A 12,471-nucleotide genomic window follows, 5' to 3' on the forward strand; every position below is an offset into this window, starting at 1 on the left:
CCAGGGTGGGCGCTGGGCTGCAGGGATGGTCCCTGCCACGGCCCGAGAGAGGAGGAACAGCCCGGGGTCTGTCCTCGGGAGCCCAGCGGCAGAGGAGGTGTCAGGGACGCCCAGCAGCTGTGCCCCGTGCATGGCCACCAAGGGCAGGGACAGTGCCCCGGGCCTCCCGGGCACAGGGGCTGCCTCAGGCCGGCACCCCAAAGCCCTTCCTCCCAGGGGGGCTGGGCGGGGGATGGGGTGGCGCCTGGGGGGCTGTGTCACCCTGTGTCACCCCTGTGTCACAGTGCCATCACCTGGCAACGCAGCAGTCACAGTGCCCTGGGGGAGTATAAAAGGGGCATCGTCCAGTATCCCCTGGCCAGAGCTGGCCTGGCACCGGCCTGAAGACACCCGAGAGGAAGGCGTGGAGGGGCCGGTGGGATTCCCCGGGGGCTGAGGGAGGAAGGCTGGGGGACACTGGACGCAGCTGCTGGAGCTTTTCCGCTGCAAGGGCAGATTCTGGCAGGGCCACATTCAAACCCTGTCTGATGGATGGGAATCTTGCTTGAGCCTTCAGGGAGCAGACACAAGCCCCTCAGGAGAGGAGAAGAACCACCAGCCCCCAGAGGTGCCCAAGGCTATCAGGTCTTTTCAGCTGGACAGCCATGGCACCACCAAGGGAATGCCTTCTTGAGGAGCGCTGCAGAGCTCACCATCCTTGTTCCTCATGAAACCAGGGGCAGTGGCCGTGAGTTATGGGATGCAGAGATATTGCCAGGGGTCCCAGAGCTTTGGAGCACCCACTGGTGCCCTGCCAGGCACAGGAAGGATTCTTGTCCCCCCAGGTCGATCAGGCCAGGGGTGTTTGGTCACTCTTGGAAGCCCCTGAGGTGGCTCCGGGCTGAGGGAGAAGAGGGCTGGGGCATCTCCCGGGAGGCGTGCCTGGCCCGTGGGACGAGGAGGCCGGTCCTGCTCACGTGCTCAGGGAACAGCCGATCGCCAGCGCTGCCTGGGGTCAGGAAGGAATTTTCCCCCGGGGCACATTGGCACTGGCCCCCGGGGGTTTTTTGCCTTCCTCTGCAGCACTGAGCGCGACCACTTGTCAGGGCTCCTGCGGTCCCTTGGGCCAGGTCACCGCCTGCTGCTGGTGCCCCACGAAGGTGGCCTCTCGTGCCCCGCAGCTGGGGGGAGGAAGGCTTTTTTTCCCCCGCGGTGGGCGAGCAAGTGTCCCTGCCCGGGGTTTTTTGCCTGCCTCTGCAGCACCCAGCAGGGCCCCTGGCCAGGGCTCCTTTGGGCCATTCTGGCCAGGTGCCTGCTGCTGGTGCCCCACGAAGGTGGCCTCGTGCCCCGCATGCGGGGGGAGGAAGCTTTCGAGGCTCCCAGGGGGCCCCCAGCGTGGCCCCCGCGGGTTGCTGCTTTTCCTCGGTAGCACTGAGCACAGCCCCTGGCCAGGGCTCCTCGGGGCCCTTTCGGCCAGGTTCTTGCCCGCTGCCCTCGCACCCCCGAGGCACCCCCGTGCCCTGGCGCTCTGGCTCTCTTGCCCATCGCAAGCCTTGGCGGGAACCAGCTCTGCAAAAGTCTTGTTGATATTCAGCCTACGGTGAACACCGGGAACAGAAGGGAACAGAACCGTCCCACTGCGATGTGCCTGGAGCTCTACGTGAGAAGCTGTGAGTGGGGTCTGAGGGGTCCCTCCAGCAGAGCAGCTCTCTGCAGGGCAGGGCCCAGGCCCAGCCAGGACAGGGGCAGGCACGGGCACACCTAGAGCATGGCTCGGGCAGGGACTTACGGCCCAGGCTGAGCTGAGACACGTCGCCTGAGCCCTTGGCAGGAGACGGGGGCACTGGGGGTCCCAGGGGAGGCCAGTCCCAGCCACCGAGGCCTATGAGCACCCCATGGACCCTGGCACAAATAGGCCTGCACTGCTCGCTGGCTCCTTTAGGTAGTGCTGCTTGGCTGCTTTGGAGACTGAGCGTTGCACCAAATGGATCTCTGCTCTGAGGGAGTACTGCTATTCTCAGGATCTTGAGTTTTAGCTTGTTTTTTCAAGGGAAACAGCTCAGGCATTTCTGAAAATGAGTATGAGGATAAAAATCCACAGGGAAATGAGCAGTTATTGCTCACCTCACAAGGGTTTGCAGCCATTCCATCGAGGAGCTTATCCCGCTCCAGACCCAGGGCTTGGTCTCAGCCTCCCCAGGGTCAGAGATGGAGGGTTTTCCATCCTGTGGAAACCCAGTGAAACTGGATGAACACAAACCTTTCACAGACCTCCTGCCACACCTGTTCTTTGCAAGTTTCTCCGGATGGTCAAATCATCTGAAGACAATGCACAGCTCTACCCCCCATCAGGAGGGACGTGCCTCCTGCCCACAAGGTGACAGAGGCAATGCCCAGGCTGGGACACGACTGCCCATTCAATCCCTTCTGCTGGGGCAGGGCTGGGAAGAAATGTCAGCAGAGATTTCCTTGGCATGCATTGGTAGGGAAAAGAGGAGGTAGGGAAGAGGAGAGTGGAGTGGAGAGGAGAGCGGAGTGGAAGGAAGAGGAGAGCAGAGAGGATGGAAGAGGAGAGCGCAGAGGAGCAGAGAGGAGGGAAGAGGGGAGCAAAGAGGCAGGAAGATGGAAGAGAGTGGAGGGAAGAGGAGAGCGGAGAGGCAGGAAGAGTAGAGTTGAGAAGATGGAAAAGGAGCTTGGAGGGAAGAGGAGAGTGGAGAGGAGGGAAGAGGACAGTGGAGGAGATGGAAAAGGGGATTGGAGGGAAGAGGAGCTCGGAGGGAAGGGGAAAGCGGAGAGGTGGGAAGGGGAGAGCAGGAGGGAAAAGGAGAGCGCAGAGGAGGGAAGATGCGGGAAGAGAAGCATGGAGAAGAGGGAAGAGGAGCGTGAAGAAGGGGGAAGAGAATAGTTAAGCTGGAAGCAGCCTACAGTGATCATCTAGTCCAGCTGCCTGACCACTTCAGCTGACCAAGAGCTGAGTCATGGTATTAAGGGCTCTGTCCCAATAAATGCTTCTTAAAGACTGACAGGCAAGGGGCATTGACTGCCTGTCCAGGAATCCTGTTCCTGGGTTTGGCCACCCTCTCGGAACAGAAACGTTTCCTCATGTCAAGTCCAAACCTCCATGATGATCACAGCTCTGAACCATTCCCATGTGCCCTGGCACTGGAGAGAACAGCGAGGTCGCCCCTCAGCTGCCTCCTCTCCAAACTAGGCAAACCCAGAGTCCTCAGCATTCCTCAGAGGCCGTGCCTGCCAGCCCTTCACCAGCTTTGGTGCCTTCCTCAGGACAAGTTCAAATCCTTTGCAATGTCGGTGTCGCCAAATAGAAAATCACTGTTCCTGCAGTTGTGGTCCTCCAACTCAAGACAACTGGGCAGCCCATGTTCCATCAATATTATTAAAGACTGAAGCAAAAAAAGCATTGAATGCCTCCACTTTTTTTTTCATCCCTATTTGTCAGGTGATACTTTTCTGCAAGTATTGTTCCAGTGTTTTCCTTAGACAACCTCTTGCTATCAACATACTGAAAAAAGCCTTTCTTACTGTCTGACGTAACACTGACCAGTTTCAACTCTGCTTGAACTTTGGCCCTTTGTGTCTTCTCCCTGCATATGCAGAGCACAGCTCTGTACTCTTCCTGCAAAGCCTGACCTTACTTCCAGAGATCATAAATTTCTTTTTCCTGCTGATTTCCAAGCAGAGTTCCCTCTTCAGCCAAGCTGGTCTTCTGCCCCGCTTGCTTGACTTAAAACACAAAGGGATTGCCTGCTCCTGTGCCTCTAAAAGATGGTTCTTAAAGGCTGACCAGCATGTGTGGACTCTGGAGCCCTCAAAAGCATATTCCCAGGGGACACTGCTTGCTTTCTTGAAGTCCAGGATAGCAACTCTGCTGAACTTTTTTTTCATCACACCAAAAATTTTTAACTCAGCCACATCATGCCAGGGCTAAGTGCTAGCAGCATGTTGATAATTTTGAATACTCCTTTGGGGGATGTAAGAGGTCTGCTGCATAGGTCTAAGGAAGGCAGAAGGTTAGTGCCACATGGGTATTTTGTTCTTTCATTGTCTGCTACACAATACAATTTCTTCTAACTTTTAGTGGTAGACAAAGGTGGTATTTTTAACATACCAGTAGAATTCTTCTGGGATTCTCCCTGAGAATTATAACTGCAATGACAAATGCGTGCTGGAAAGATACATGCAACTTTCAGAGCTTCGAAGTCTTGTGAGAAAAGATGCTAGGCTGACTGTATTTGTTTATGGTAACAAATCACTGTCAATTATTTAGGGCTCAGGTTGGCCTACTTTGAAATATTTCAGCATGCTTGTGAATATTCCTCTGCATTCTGAGGACCAAATCTGTCACTGATGATGTGGGTGCAGTTCCCACTGAAATGCAAGGGAACGGAAGCTATACCCATTATAAAAAGGCTGTTGCAAATCAACTTTACACTCCTATCCAAGTGTGATTCATAAAGGAGGAAAACAGGCTTCAGGGTGGTACAGTATTCTGTTCCCCCATCATGTGCTCCAAGAAAAGAATGGATTTTTGTATGGACTGTAATCTCCAACTGACTACTTAGCTATACAAGAAAATGGTGAAAAGGTGGAAAAAAAAGGAGAAAAAAATCTATGTTTGAATGACCAGCTTGAAGTTTCTTTAATTATATCTCTTCTTCCTGACCTGAGCAACAGGTCTTTGAATTTCATGGGTGTAGAGAGAAGCAGTCAGTCAGTACTAGCACAAGGTCTGGGGCACTTTTGTGAAGCCTGTTTTAAAGCGGAAACCATTTCCCTGCCTATTGAAAATAGACATGGTTTCTTATCCCAGGTCAATGAATAATTTTATAACAACAGCCAATTATTCCTTCCTGTAACAGAGATCAAGAAGGGGTGCTGAAAATTGTCTCAAAAGTTCATTCTTAACTACTTCAAGCTTCTCTCTCTTACCTAGAGGTGTGTGACAGTAACAGAAATTAAAGGAAGAAAAGAGCATTTATAAGATTCTCCTACTCAGTGCAGAGAACTATGTCCATCAGTCTCTTTGCACTGAAGAAATTATAGAGGCTAGGCTTTCTTGAAGTCCCTAGTCCTAACATGAAGCCCCCAAATATGAGGCCAGTTCTACTAAAAAGGTGGTGGTGTATAAGATGATTTGATGCAGCTCACGATTTGCTGCATCGTATAACACGTAAAAAAGGGCGTCACATGGATGTAGATTGAGGAGTACAAGAAACTATAAGGAGATGTTGACCAATAGCCTGTGGGTCATTCTTCTTACTTATACAGTAGAGAAGATTTCCAAGTGAGATTTTGGAGGAGGAGAGATACGGAGATTTGCCAGTATGTCTGGGTAGACTTCTGAGAAGAGACAGACAGATTTGAATTTTAGGGGAAGTCATGAAGGCACCTACAACAACAGCCAGCCAAGATTCACATGGTCGATAGCTGATGAAAGGAAAAATTAATCAATTAATCTCTTTACCATTAAATAGAACATGATAGGCTCCATCACAGGACAGACTGTGAAGAAGTATGCAAAAGGGAAAACATTACCTGTTCTAGGGAAGAGAAGGCAACATGCATAGACAAAGCAGCTTGATCAGAGCAACCCAGACAAGAAAAAATACATATCAAATGTTGTTGTATAGCATACATTAGTAAACACTGATATGCAATAGGCTTGATAACCATATTTTTTTCTTGTATAGTGACAGAGCCTAAGCACTTTCAAAAAACAAAACAAGAAAACTCTAGCGCTACATACTGGCACAAAATTTCTGTGTTCTTACATAACATAAAGGTGCCTTCCAGCAATACTTAGTAATTCAGTGCTACAAAGAAATTGTTTCTTGTGACAAGTTAGGTGAACAAAATCCTGTCTTTTAAATTAACTCCCACGCTTCTCTAATACCAAGGAAAATAAGAGAGTGTAGTCTAGGTAGAAGAGATCCTCTGGACTCTTACCCTGTAGAGATGCACAAAAAAGAATGAGTAGTGACACTAAATGTATTATGAACTGGTGGATGATGAGAAAGATTATGCTGTAATTCTCATCACTTAGGAATTATAGAATATTAGTGCCCTTAGTAAAGGCCCCTCTAGATTGACAATTTAACTGCAACATTGCATAATAATTACACAGGCAATATGAAATCTTCTAGCAGCTTGTCTACTTTTCATTCTTATCTGCAATCTATTATACTCTGTAGTCTCATAAATGGATATAAAGAAAATGGTTCTGATTTTTTTAAGGCATCACTAAAAATGCTAATTAAACCTGTAATGATGGGCCTGCTGAGGATAGGGCATCAAATGCACAAGCTCAAGGATAAAATGTCACACTGGGCTAGTGTAAAGCTTGCTTGAATTTAGAGAAGGACCAGCCACTTTGTGATTATCATTGTTTCATGCTGTATTTGTGGTGTATTTTGCATTGATTTATGGTAGGCTGCAGAAAATGTGGAATTTTGTTTGCAAGTAGGAAGTTGCATCAGAATGAGTTTTTCTTTAGGGTAGTATTCAGAGTAGAACAAGGATCAGCATTTATGGCATTTGTGAATCTTTAAGATATCTCTGTGAAAAGAAATTAAACCACACAAACTCCCTTTTAAAGTAACTTCTGTATTCCCAGATATCTTTTTTTGCCTGACTAACTGTTTTCATCACTTCCTTTGTGTGCATGTTAGCAGTGTAGATGCTGCTGGCAGTTTTAACTGCTTGCAGTCTCCAGAGTGAAACACACTTTTGCATTTTTTGCACCTAGGATTGCTGTTTTCTTGTCAGTCATATAGACTTGACTGCAAAAGATAGCTGTTTTACTTGCTCATGCTGCAACAGGTGATGGGAAACCAAGGGGTGCACCTACTATGCTCAGTAAAACTTCATTGGTATTACACCAGAAGTGTATTCTCAGGAGGGTTTTACAGGGCCCATAGAAAAAGTTCATGTGTGAATGTGTGAAACTCTGGGATCATTTGCTCTTTGTGGATGATTTGTATGTTAGATATACAGTAGCAACCACTTAAATGTGTAACCTCAGGGTATAGTAAATTTTTTTTGGTTTAGTGGCACTTACCTCCACAGGGATTTCTTTCTATACCCTTGCCATAAATCGGTTTGAAGCAGATGTGTCATTAATTGGGTTTAATAATGAGTATAATTTATTCTCTCTACTGCCTGGGATTTTATTCGCTGTACAGTCATCGTTTTATGAAGTGCTCTTATTGAAGAGTGGGCTTGATGTGGCTCTGTCTTGCAAATAACCAAGATCCTGAAGTCTATCCATTTCAGTACAGGAGCACTACCAGGGTTCAATGGTAAGGATTGGCAGGATTGGGTCCAACAGTTGGGAATATTGTGCTGAAGTACAATAAATCTGCTGGTTTTTCCATGTGAGTTTAAGCAGTCATTGGTATGCTGTACAAAAGCTTTTAGACTTCTAAGTTTTCACTGGAACTGTGAATACTTTTATTTTCAACAGCAACAAAAAGCCTGGTCGGCTCAGATAATGTTCTTTGAATAGCATTCATGCAATTAAAAAAAATAAAATTCAGCGCTATGTATATTTGTTTGAAAAGACAATTGATGGTATTTTAGGGTTATAACAAAATGGCTCTTCTTAAATACATCCTTTTAGAAAAAATGGCTGTATTTATCATGCTCAGAATCTCAGCCTAAAAGCTTTTATTATTGTTAAATCAAGCTCTTACACAACTAATGATTAATAGAAATATTTCTGGAACTTTGTTTTTACTTTATTGCAAATCATGAGATTTGGTTTTAAACATAAATGTTCTCAGCTTGGTTTCATCCTTGTTCCTTTCTTCCTCGCTGCTGCAGTCTCTGGTGATCGTGTTGATTTCCATCCATTCCCCAGGTCTTTTATCTATAAACCATTTTCTGCGCCCAGATGTTTGTGTACTAAAACAGATTGTAGGTTTTGCCTTTTTTGTGGGTAACTATGACATCTGTATTTAGTTTTTCACTGCTGCTGTTGTTTTCAAGTGTGTGCTGCCATCTATGGAGTGATCACTGAAACAAAGCTGATATAAAAAGATGTTTTATCACAGTATTGCAGAAAACAAGATCTAGCTGATGGAGGGGGTACCACAGAGCAGTTGGCCATATCTCAAGAAATCCTATTTTTCTGTAGCTCCAGATCTCACAACAAGCACAGGTGAAAGAATACCATTTAGAAAATCTGTGACTTCTAGGAGTTATTCAGTAATTTTATTTATAATGGACAACCCTGTCAGGGGAGCCAGAAAATTGAAATAAGGTTGCTTTGTCCTCTAATCCTGTAAGTAATTCCTTTTCCTTCCCTGTTACCTTTCACATGTCCTAGTCCTTCAGCAGTTTCTAAGATCTGCTTATTATACCTTTCTTAATTTGTTTTTTTTAAAGCTTAATTTTAATTCCTTATTCCTTCCCAGCATCTTGTTAACTGACTTTGTGCCTCTCCTCTGTGTCCGGTTCCAGCCTGCCAGCTTCCACGTTTCCCTACTTCAGATCGCTTTAGAATTCAGTACGGGAGATCAGTCCCCCTTCTCTCCCTTTTTCGTAACATTTTGTCGCTTTGTATCTATTTTAGAGTACTCGAAGAAGTAATTTTCTCTATATTGTGCATGCATAAGATGCTATCACTTTTACCTTGACACTGCTTATATGCTTTTCAGCTTGCAAATTTTTTACTAAGGATTTTAGCACCTTACAACCTCGAATAGGGTTAGTTACACAAGTTCCTGACAGTCAGACTTCTAATCCTTTCAGTTAGGAGATGTGACAGAGAACAGCTGTGTCTTTAGGGCTCTCCTCGGCAGGACCAGTGTTGGAGTGGGTGTATATTTAACCACTAGTGCTTAAATGCTTTCTTATAACACAAGGTTAGAATCAAAAGGAAAGGTGTAACATATATGGGAGAAGCATTCTTAAAAATATCTTCTGACATTTTCTTCTTATTGCTGAACTTAGAAATTGATCTTATTTCCCAGCATCAGAGACAAAAATGAAGAAAAAAAATCAATGCTGAAGATTGATCAATGTTTTTCAAAACTGACTTAATAAGATAAAAATCAATGCAGCTGTATTATTTGCCATTATTTTATCACCAGTATCATTCAAACATGGTAATACTTGATTCTTAAGTTAAATGTGAAAATATTTCAGTTGCCTCCTACAAAGACAAAAAATTTAAGGAAGAGGGATTTATTTGGTCAAGCTTTGGTTTTCTTTTTAATCCTAATTTTGGAACTAAGAGTTCTGCAGAAACTGAGAACAGTTTCGTATTTTAAGTGCCAGTATATAATTGTTCCTTTAATCACAGAAACTTAAATAGAACAAATTATTACTTGTATTTGCAAATTACAAGCTCTGATCCTCCCTTCCTCCTGCAAATAGCAGTTCCATCTTGCTTGGTTGAAAGATCTGTACTCAAAAATTTGAAGATAAGCCTGGGCACCAAATCTCCCCCGTGGCAGACTCAGTGCTTTGAATTTAGAGCTGTACTTTACAATAGCCTTGGCTGATTCATGGTTTTTTGCAAAAATTAATGGAATATTTGGGGGGGTTGTTTGTTTTTTCCCAATGATCATTTCCCTTTTCCCACTGTCCCCAAAAATATTAAGATCCCTTACTGATTTAGTTAAAGTCTTAAAAATGGTCTTGTGTAATATCAGTGAACCATCTCTAAGCCATGAGGTTGGCTTAACAGCTGAGAGGGTTTTTTTAAAAATTAATTTACCTTTTAATATTTTAATTCCAGTTTATTTGCTGCTGTGAGTTTAGCCCTTTGGGCTCCTGGTTTGAAATTTCTCTTAACAACTGAGGGCTAGAAAATGTCCTTGCAGGGAAGAGTCAAGATTCTCACATAATCACTGGGATGTGTGAACTGGGATGTCAGGGAAGTATCAGGCATGAAAAGACTCATGATAAAATCCTGGATATTAGCGAGCCTCTAGTAGTGGCATCTTTTGTTTTCAAGATTTATTTCATGATCACAGAAAGACAGCTTTCTGCATACATTTCTATTGAATCACATCCCTATCTGTAAGCTGGACCAGAATGTCATGCAATAGGCAATGCAAACCTACCAGTGGATAGGCACAGTTTTTGAGAATACAGGACTTAATGAGGTTCTCTGTCGGGCCAGTTACTTTTATCTCTCTTTTTCATATTCCTTTACTAACTGATAAACGCGGTGTGTTTGGTGCTCTCCTCAAGCAGCTCTGAGCAGCAATATGCACATTCATTAGGAACAACCAGTTCCGCCCCTTCGTTCTCTCCTTCATCATCAGCTTCATTATAGACAATATCTGCAATCGCATAACGAGAGAGCTTGTACTTGCAGCTCTCCTCTCCCTTTCCTGCTCCCCTCTGTACTGTGAGAGAGGAGTAGTGTGGCATATTGCATAATTAAAAGGTTATCAAGGCTGAATTGGTTACACCTCTGAATGTGGCATGCAAGCGTTCACAACCACTATGGAAATACGGGGCTCATTACCACATGAAGCTGGACACCCTGAGAAGATAGATGGTATTGGATTGGTTTTCTTGTTGCTCTGCAATCAAACAGGCTTAAGCTATGCAATCTGATACTCCTTAATTGACAGCTTTTCCAAGGTTCATTTGTTAACTGAGAGCATGACATGTATTGAAGTTGTTTCTTCATAATGCATTTGGCATTAACAGGAGAAGCTGTCGAACGCCTCAGTCGTTAACATCTCAGCAATAACATGTTTTCTCTCCAGTTTTGACTTTCTAACTAGTAACTTTGTATTTGCCAGGGGATTTGGAATGAGCGTGTGAGAGGACAGGACATAAGAAAAAAACTTAAATACATTCCACAAAGAAAATTTGTGAGAAAGTCTTTTCGCTGCTTGGGACATTTACCTGAGTTTTATGGTTCAACTGTTCTTTTTTCCTTTAGTATAAAACCTTGGTTTCTTGCTTAACGAAGTACTCACTGAATACTCATTGGGTTTCAGACAGTCCTTTTATTTTGGTAGATTAGTAAGTGGGCATATCTGATTTTATTTATAGTGACAAAGAGTTTGTATGTGAAAGATATGCTGGAGGGTTTAACTTGCCTGTGCATCCACAAGAGAATAAAACCCCAAAGAACCCTCCGTTTCAAAGAATCCTAACCTTTCCCCAGATGAAACCTGTGCTTGTTTGAAAGAAAAAATTACCTATATAGAAGAGACAAGAGGATGATTTTTTCCACTGATCTTGTCACTGTTTTGCATTTGCTGTTTTCTTGTAGCTATTTTTCATAAACACTTTCTTAGTTTCTTAGAACACAGATTGTGCCAGAACTTTTAACATTCAGCTGCTTTTTTTTTTTTCCTTTTTCCCCTGTTCTGTAAAAGATTTCCACCTCTACTCTTCCGTGCAACTGTTCATATGCTGGTAACTGGCAAGATGTTCACACAGTGCCTATAAGTACTAACTAAGAGCTTCTCCTGTATCCCATGAACTGGATAGTTACAAGATGAATTTATCTTAGATGTGCAAAAAATGTGTTTTAATTTCACTTTGTTGTTCCTACTTAGTGTAAGCAGATTACTCTAAATATTTAAGTTCATTTCTCTAGCACCTCGTTAAATTTCTGCATGTATTCTTCGTTCTGGGAAGAGTACATGCCTGGAGAAGTACATGAAATTTTACAGATGTCAAAATAATGAAGGCATTTTGGTGGTGCTTTGACTAGTATAGTTTAGGAAGTGAAACACAGATGTTTAGGTGAGGAAAAAGGTGAATGGATGGGTCAGGCCGCCTGGATTTCACAGCACTAAAAAGCCTAGCTTTGACAGAAGTGCCTCTTCAAAAACTGCCAGGGAAGAATGAGTAAAGCCAGATCCTGCTTCGAAAAGCCCAGAAACAACCTTTTCGAAAGCCATGAGGTCTGGAACCCAAGCACATGTCCCTTCTCCCTCTGTAAACATCAACAATCTGAATTCCTGCAGCCAAGTATTCCTGAGCTTTTTGGGGATGTTCTGGACCCATCTCCATCTAAGTACTTTCTGGTTTATCTGCCAGGTCTGTGGCAAGTGCTGGCCAGGTGCCTGGCGAGCACTGACTCGAGCCCCTTCTGCCTTGCAGGGCAAGCACAAGCTGCGTGTGGACACGGGACTGGAAGGTGCCTGGTGTGGCCTTATCCCCATTGGGAACTCCTGCGAGAGCGTCACCACGACGGGCCTCAGGTGGAACCTCAGTAAGTCTGACACCCCTGGGGTGGTGGGTTTGTCATCACGCCAACCGCGCGTTGGCACCAGCCTCACCAGTGCTGAAGGGCCATACATGTTCGAAGGTGGAGCATGCCATTGAATCCCTGCCAGGCCACTTTTTTCCAGAAATGAATTTTTATTTAAAAAAAAAAGAAGAGAAATACATTTAAACCTGAGATATCGCAGGCAGAAATGTGTTTTCCATTTGGGAGTCATTGTGCTGTTTAAATAGAACATTTGTTGAGGTCATGATACATTACGATCA

General features: G+C 44.7%; 1 protein-coding gene across 6 annotated transcripts in view; it reads left to right on the plus strand.

Moving 5' to 3' along the window:
• TPK1 (thiamin pyrophosphokinase 1) overlaps window positions 1-12,471 on the plus strand; it is a 313,220-nt gene that overhangs the window by 237,390 nt on the left and 63,359 nt on the right. For 3 of the 6 annotated variants that reach the window (XM_056336204.1, XM_056336207.1, XM_056336202.1), the window contains one exon: window positions 12,082-12,193. The exons of 1 other annotated variant lie outside the window; for it this stretch is intronic. Coding sequence is in view for 4 of the 5 variants with exons in the window: in XM_056336207.1 (XP_056192182.1) it covers window positions 12,082-12,193 (112 nt within the window). In the remaining variant the exon portion in view is untranslated. Of the gene's footprint in view, window positions 1-12,018; window positions 12,194-12,471 lie in introns of those variants that run through there. 2 more of the 6 variants (XM_056336203.1, XM_056336201.1) reach the window with 1 other exon arrangement.

The sequence above is a fragment of the Falco biarmicus genome, chromosome 4 (genome assembly GCF_023638135.1).
Source record: "Falco biarmicus isolate bFalBia1 chromosome 4, bFalBia1.pri, whole genome shotgun sequence".
NCBI lineage: Eukaryota > Metazoa > Chordata > Aves > Falconiformes > Falconidae > Falco > Falco biarmicus.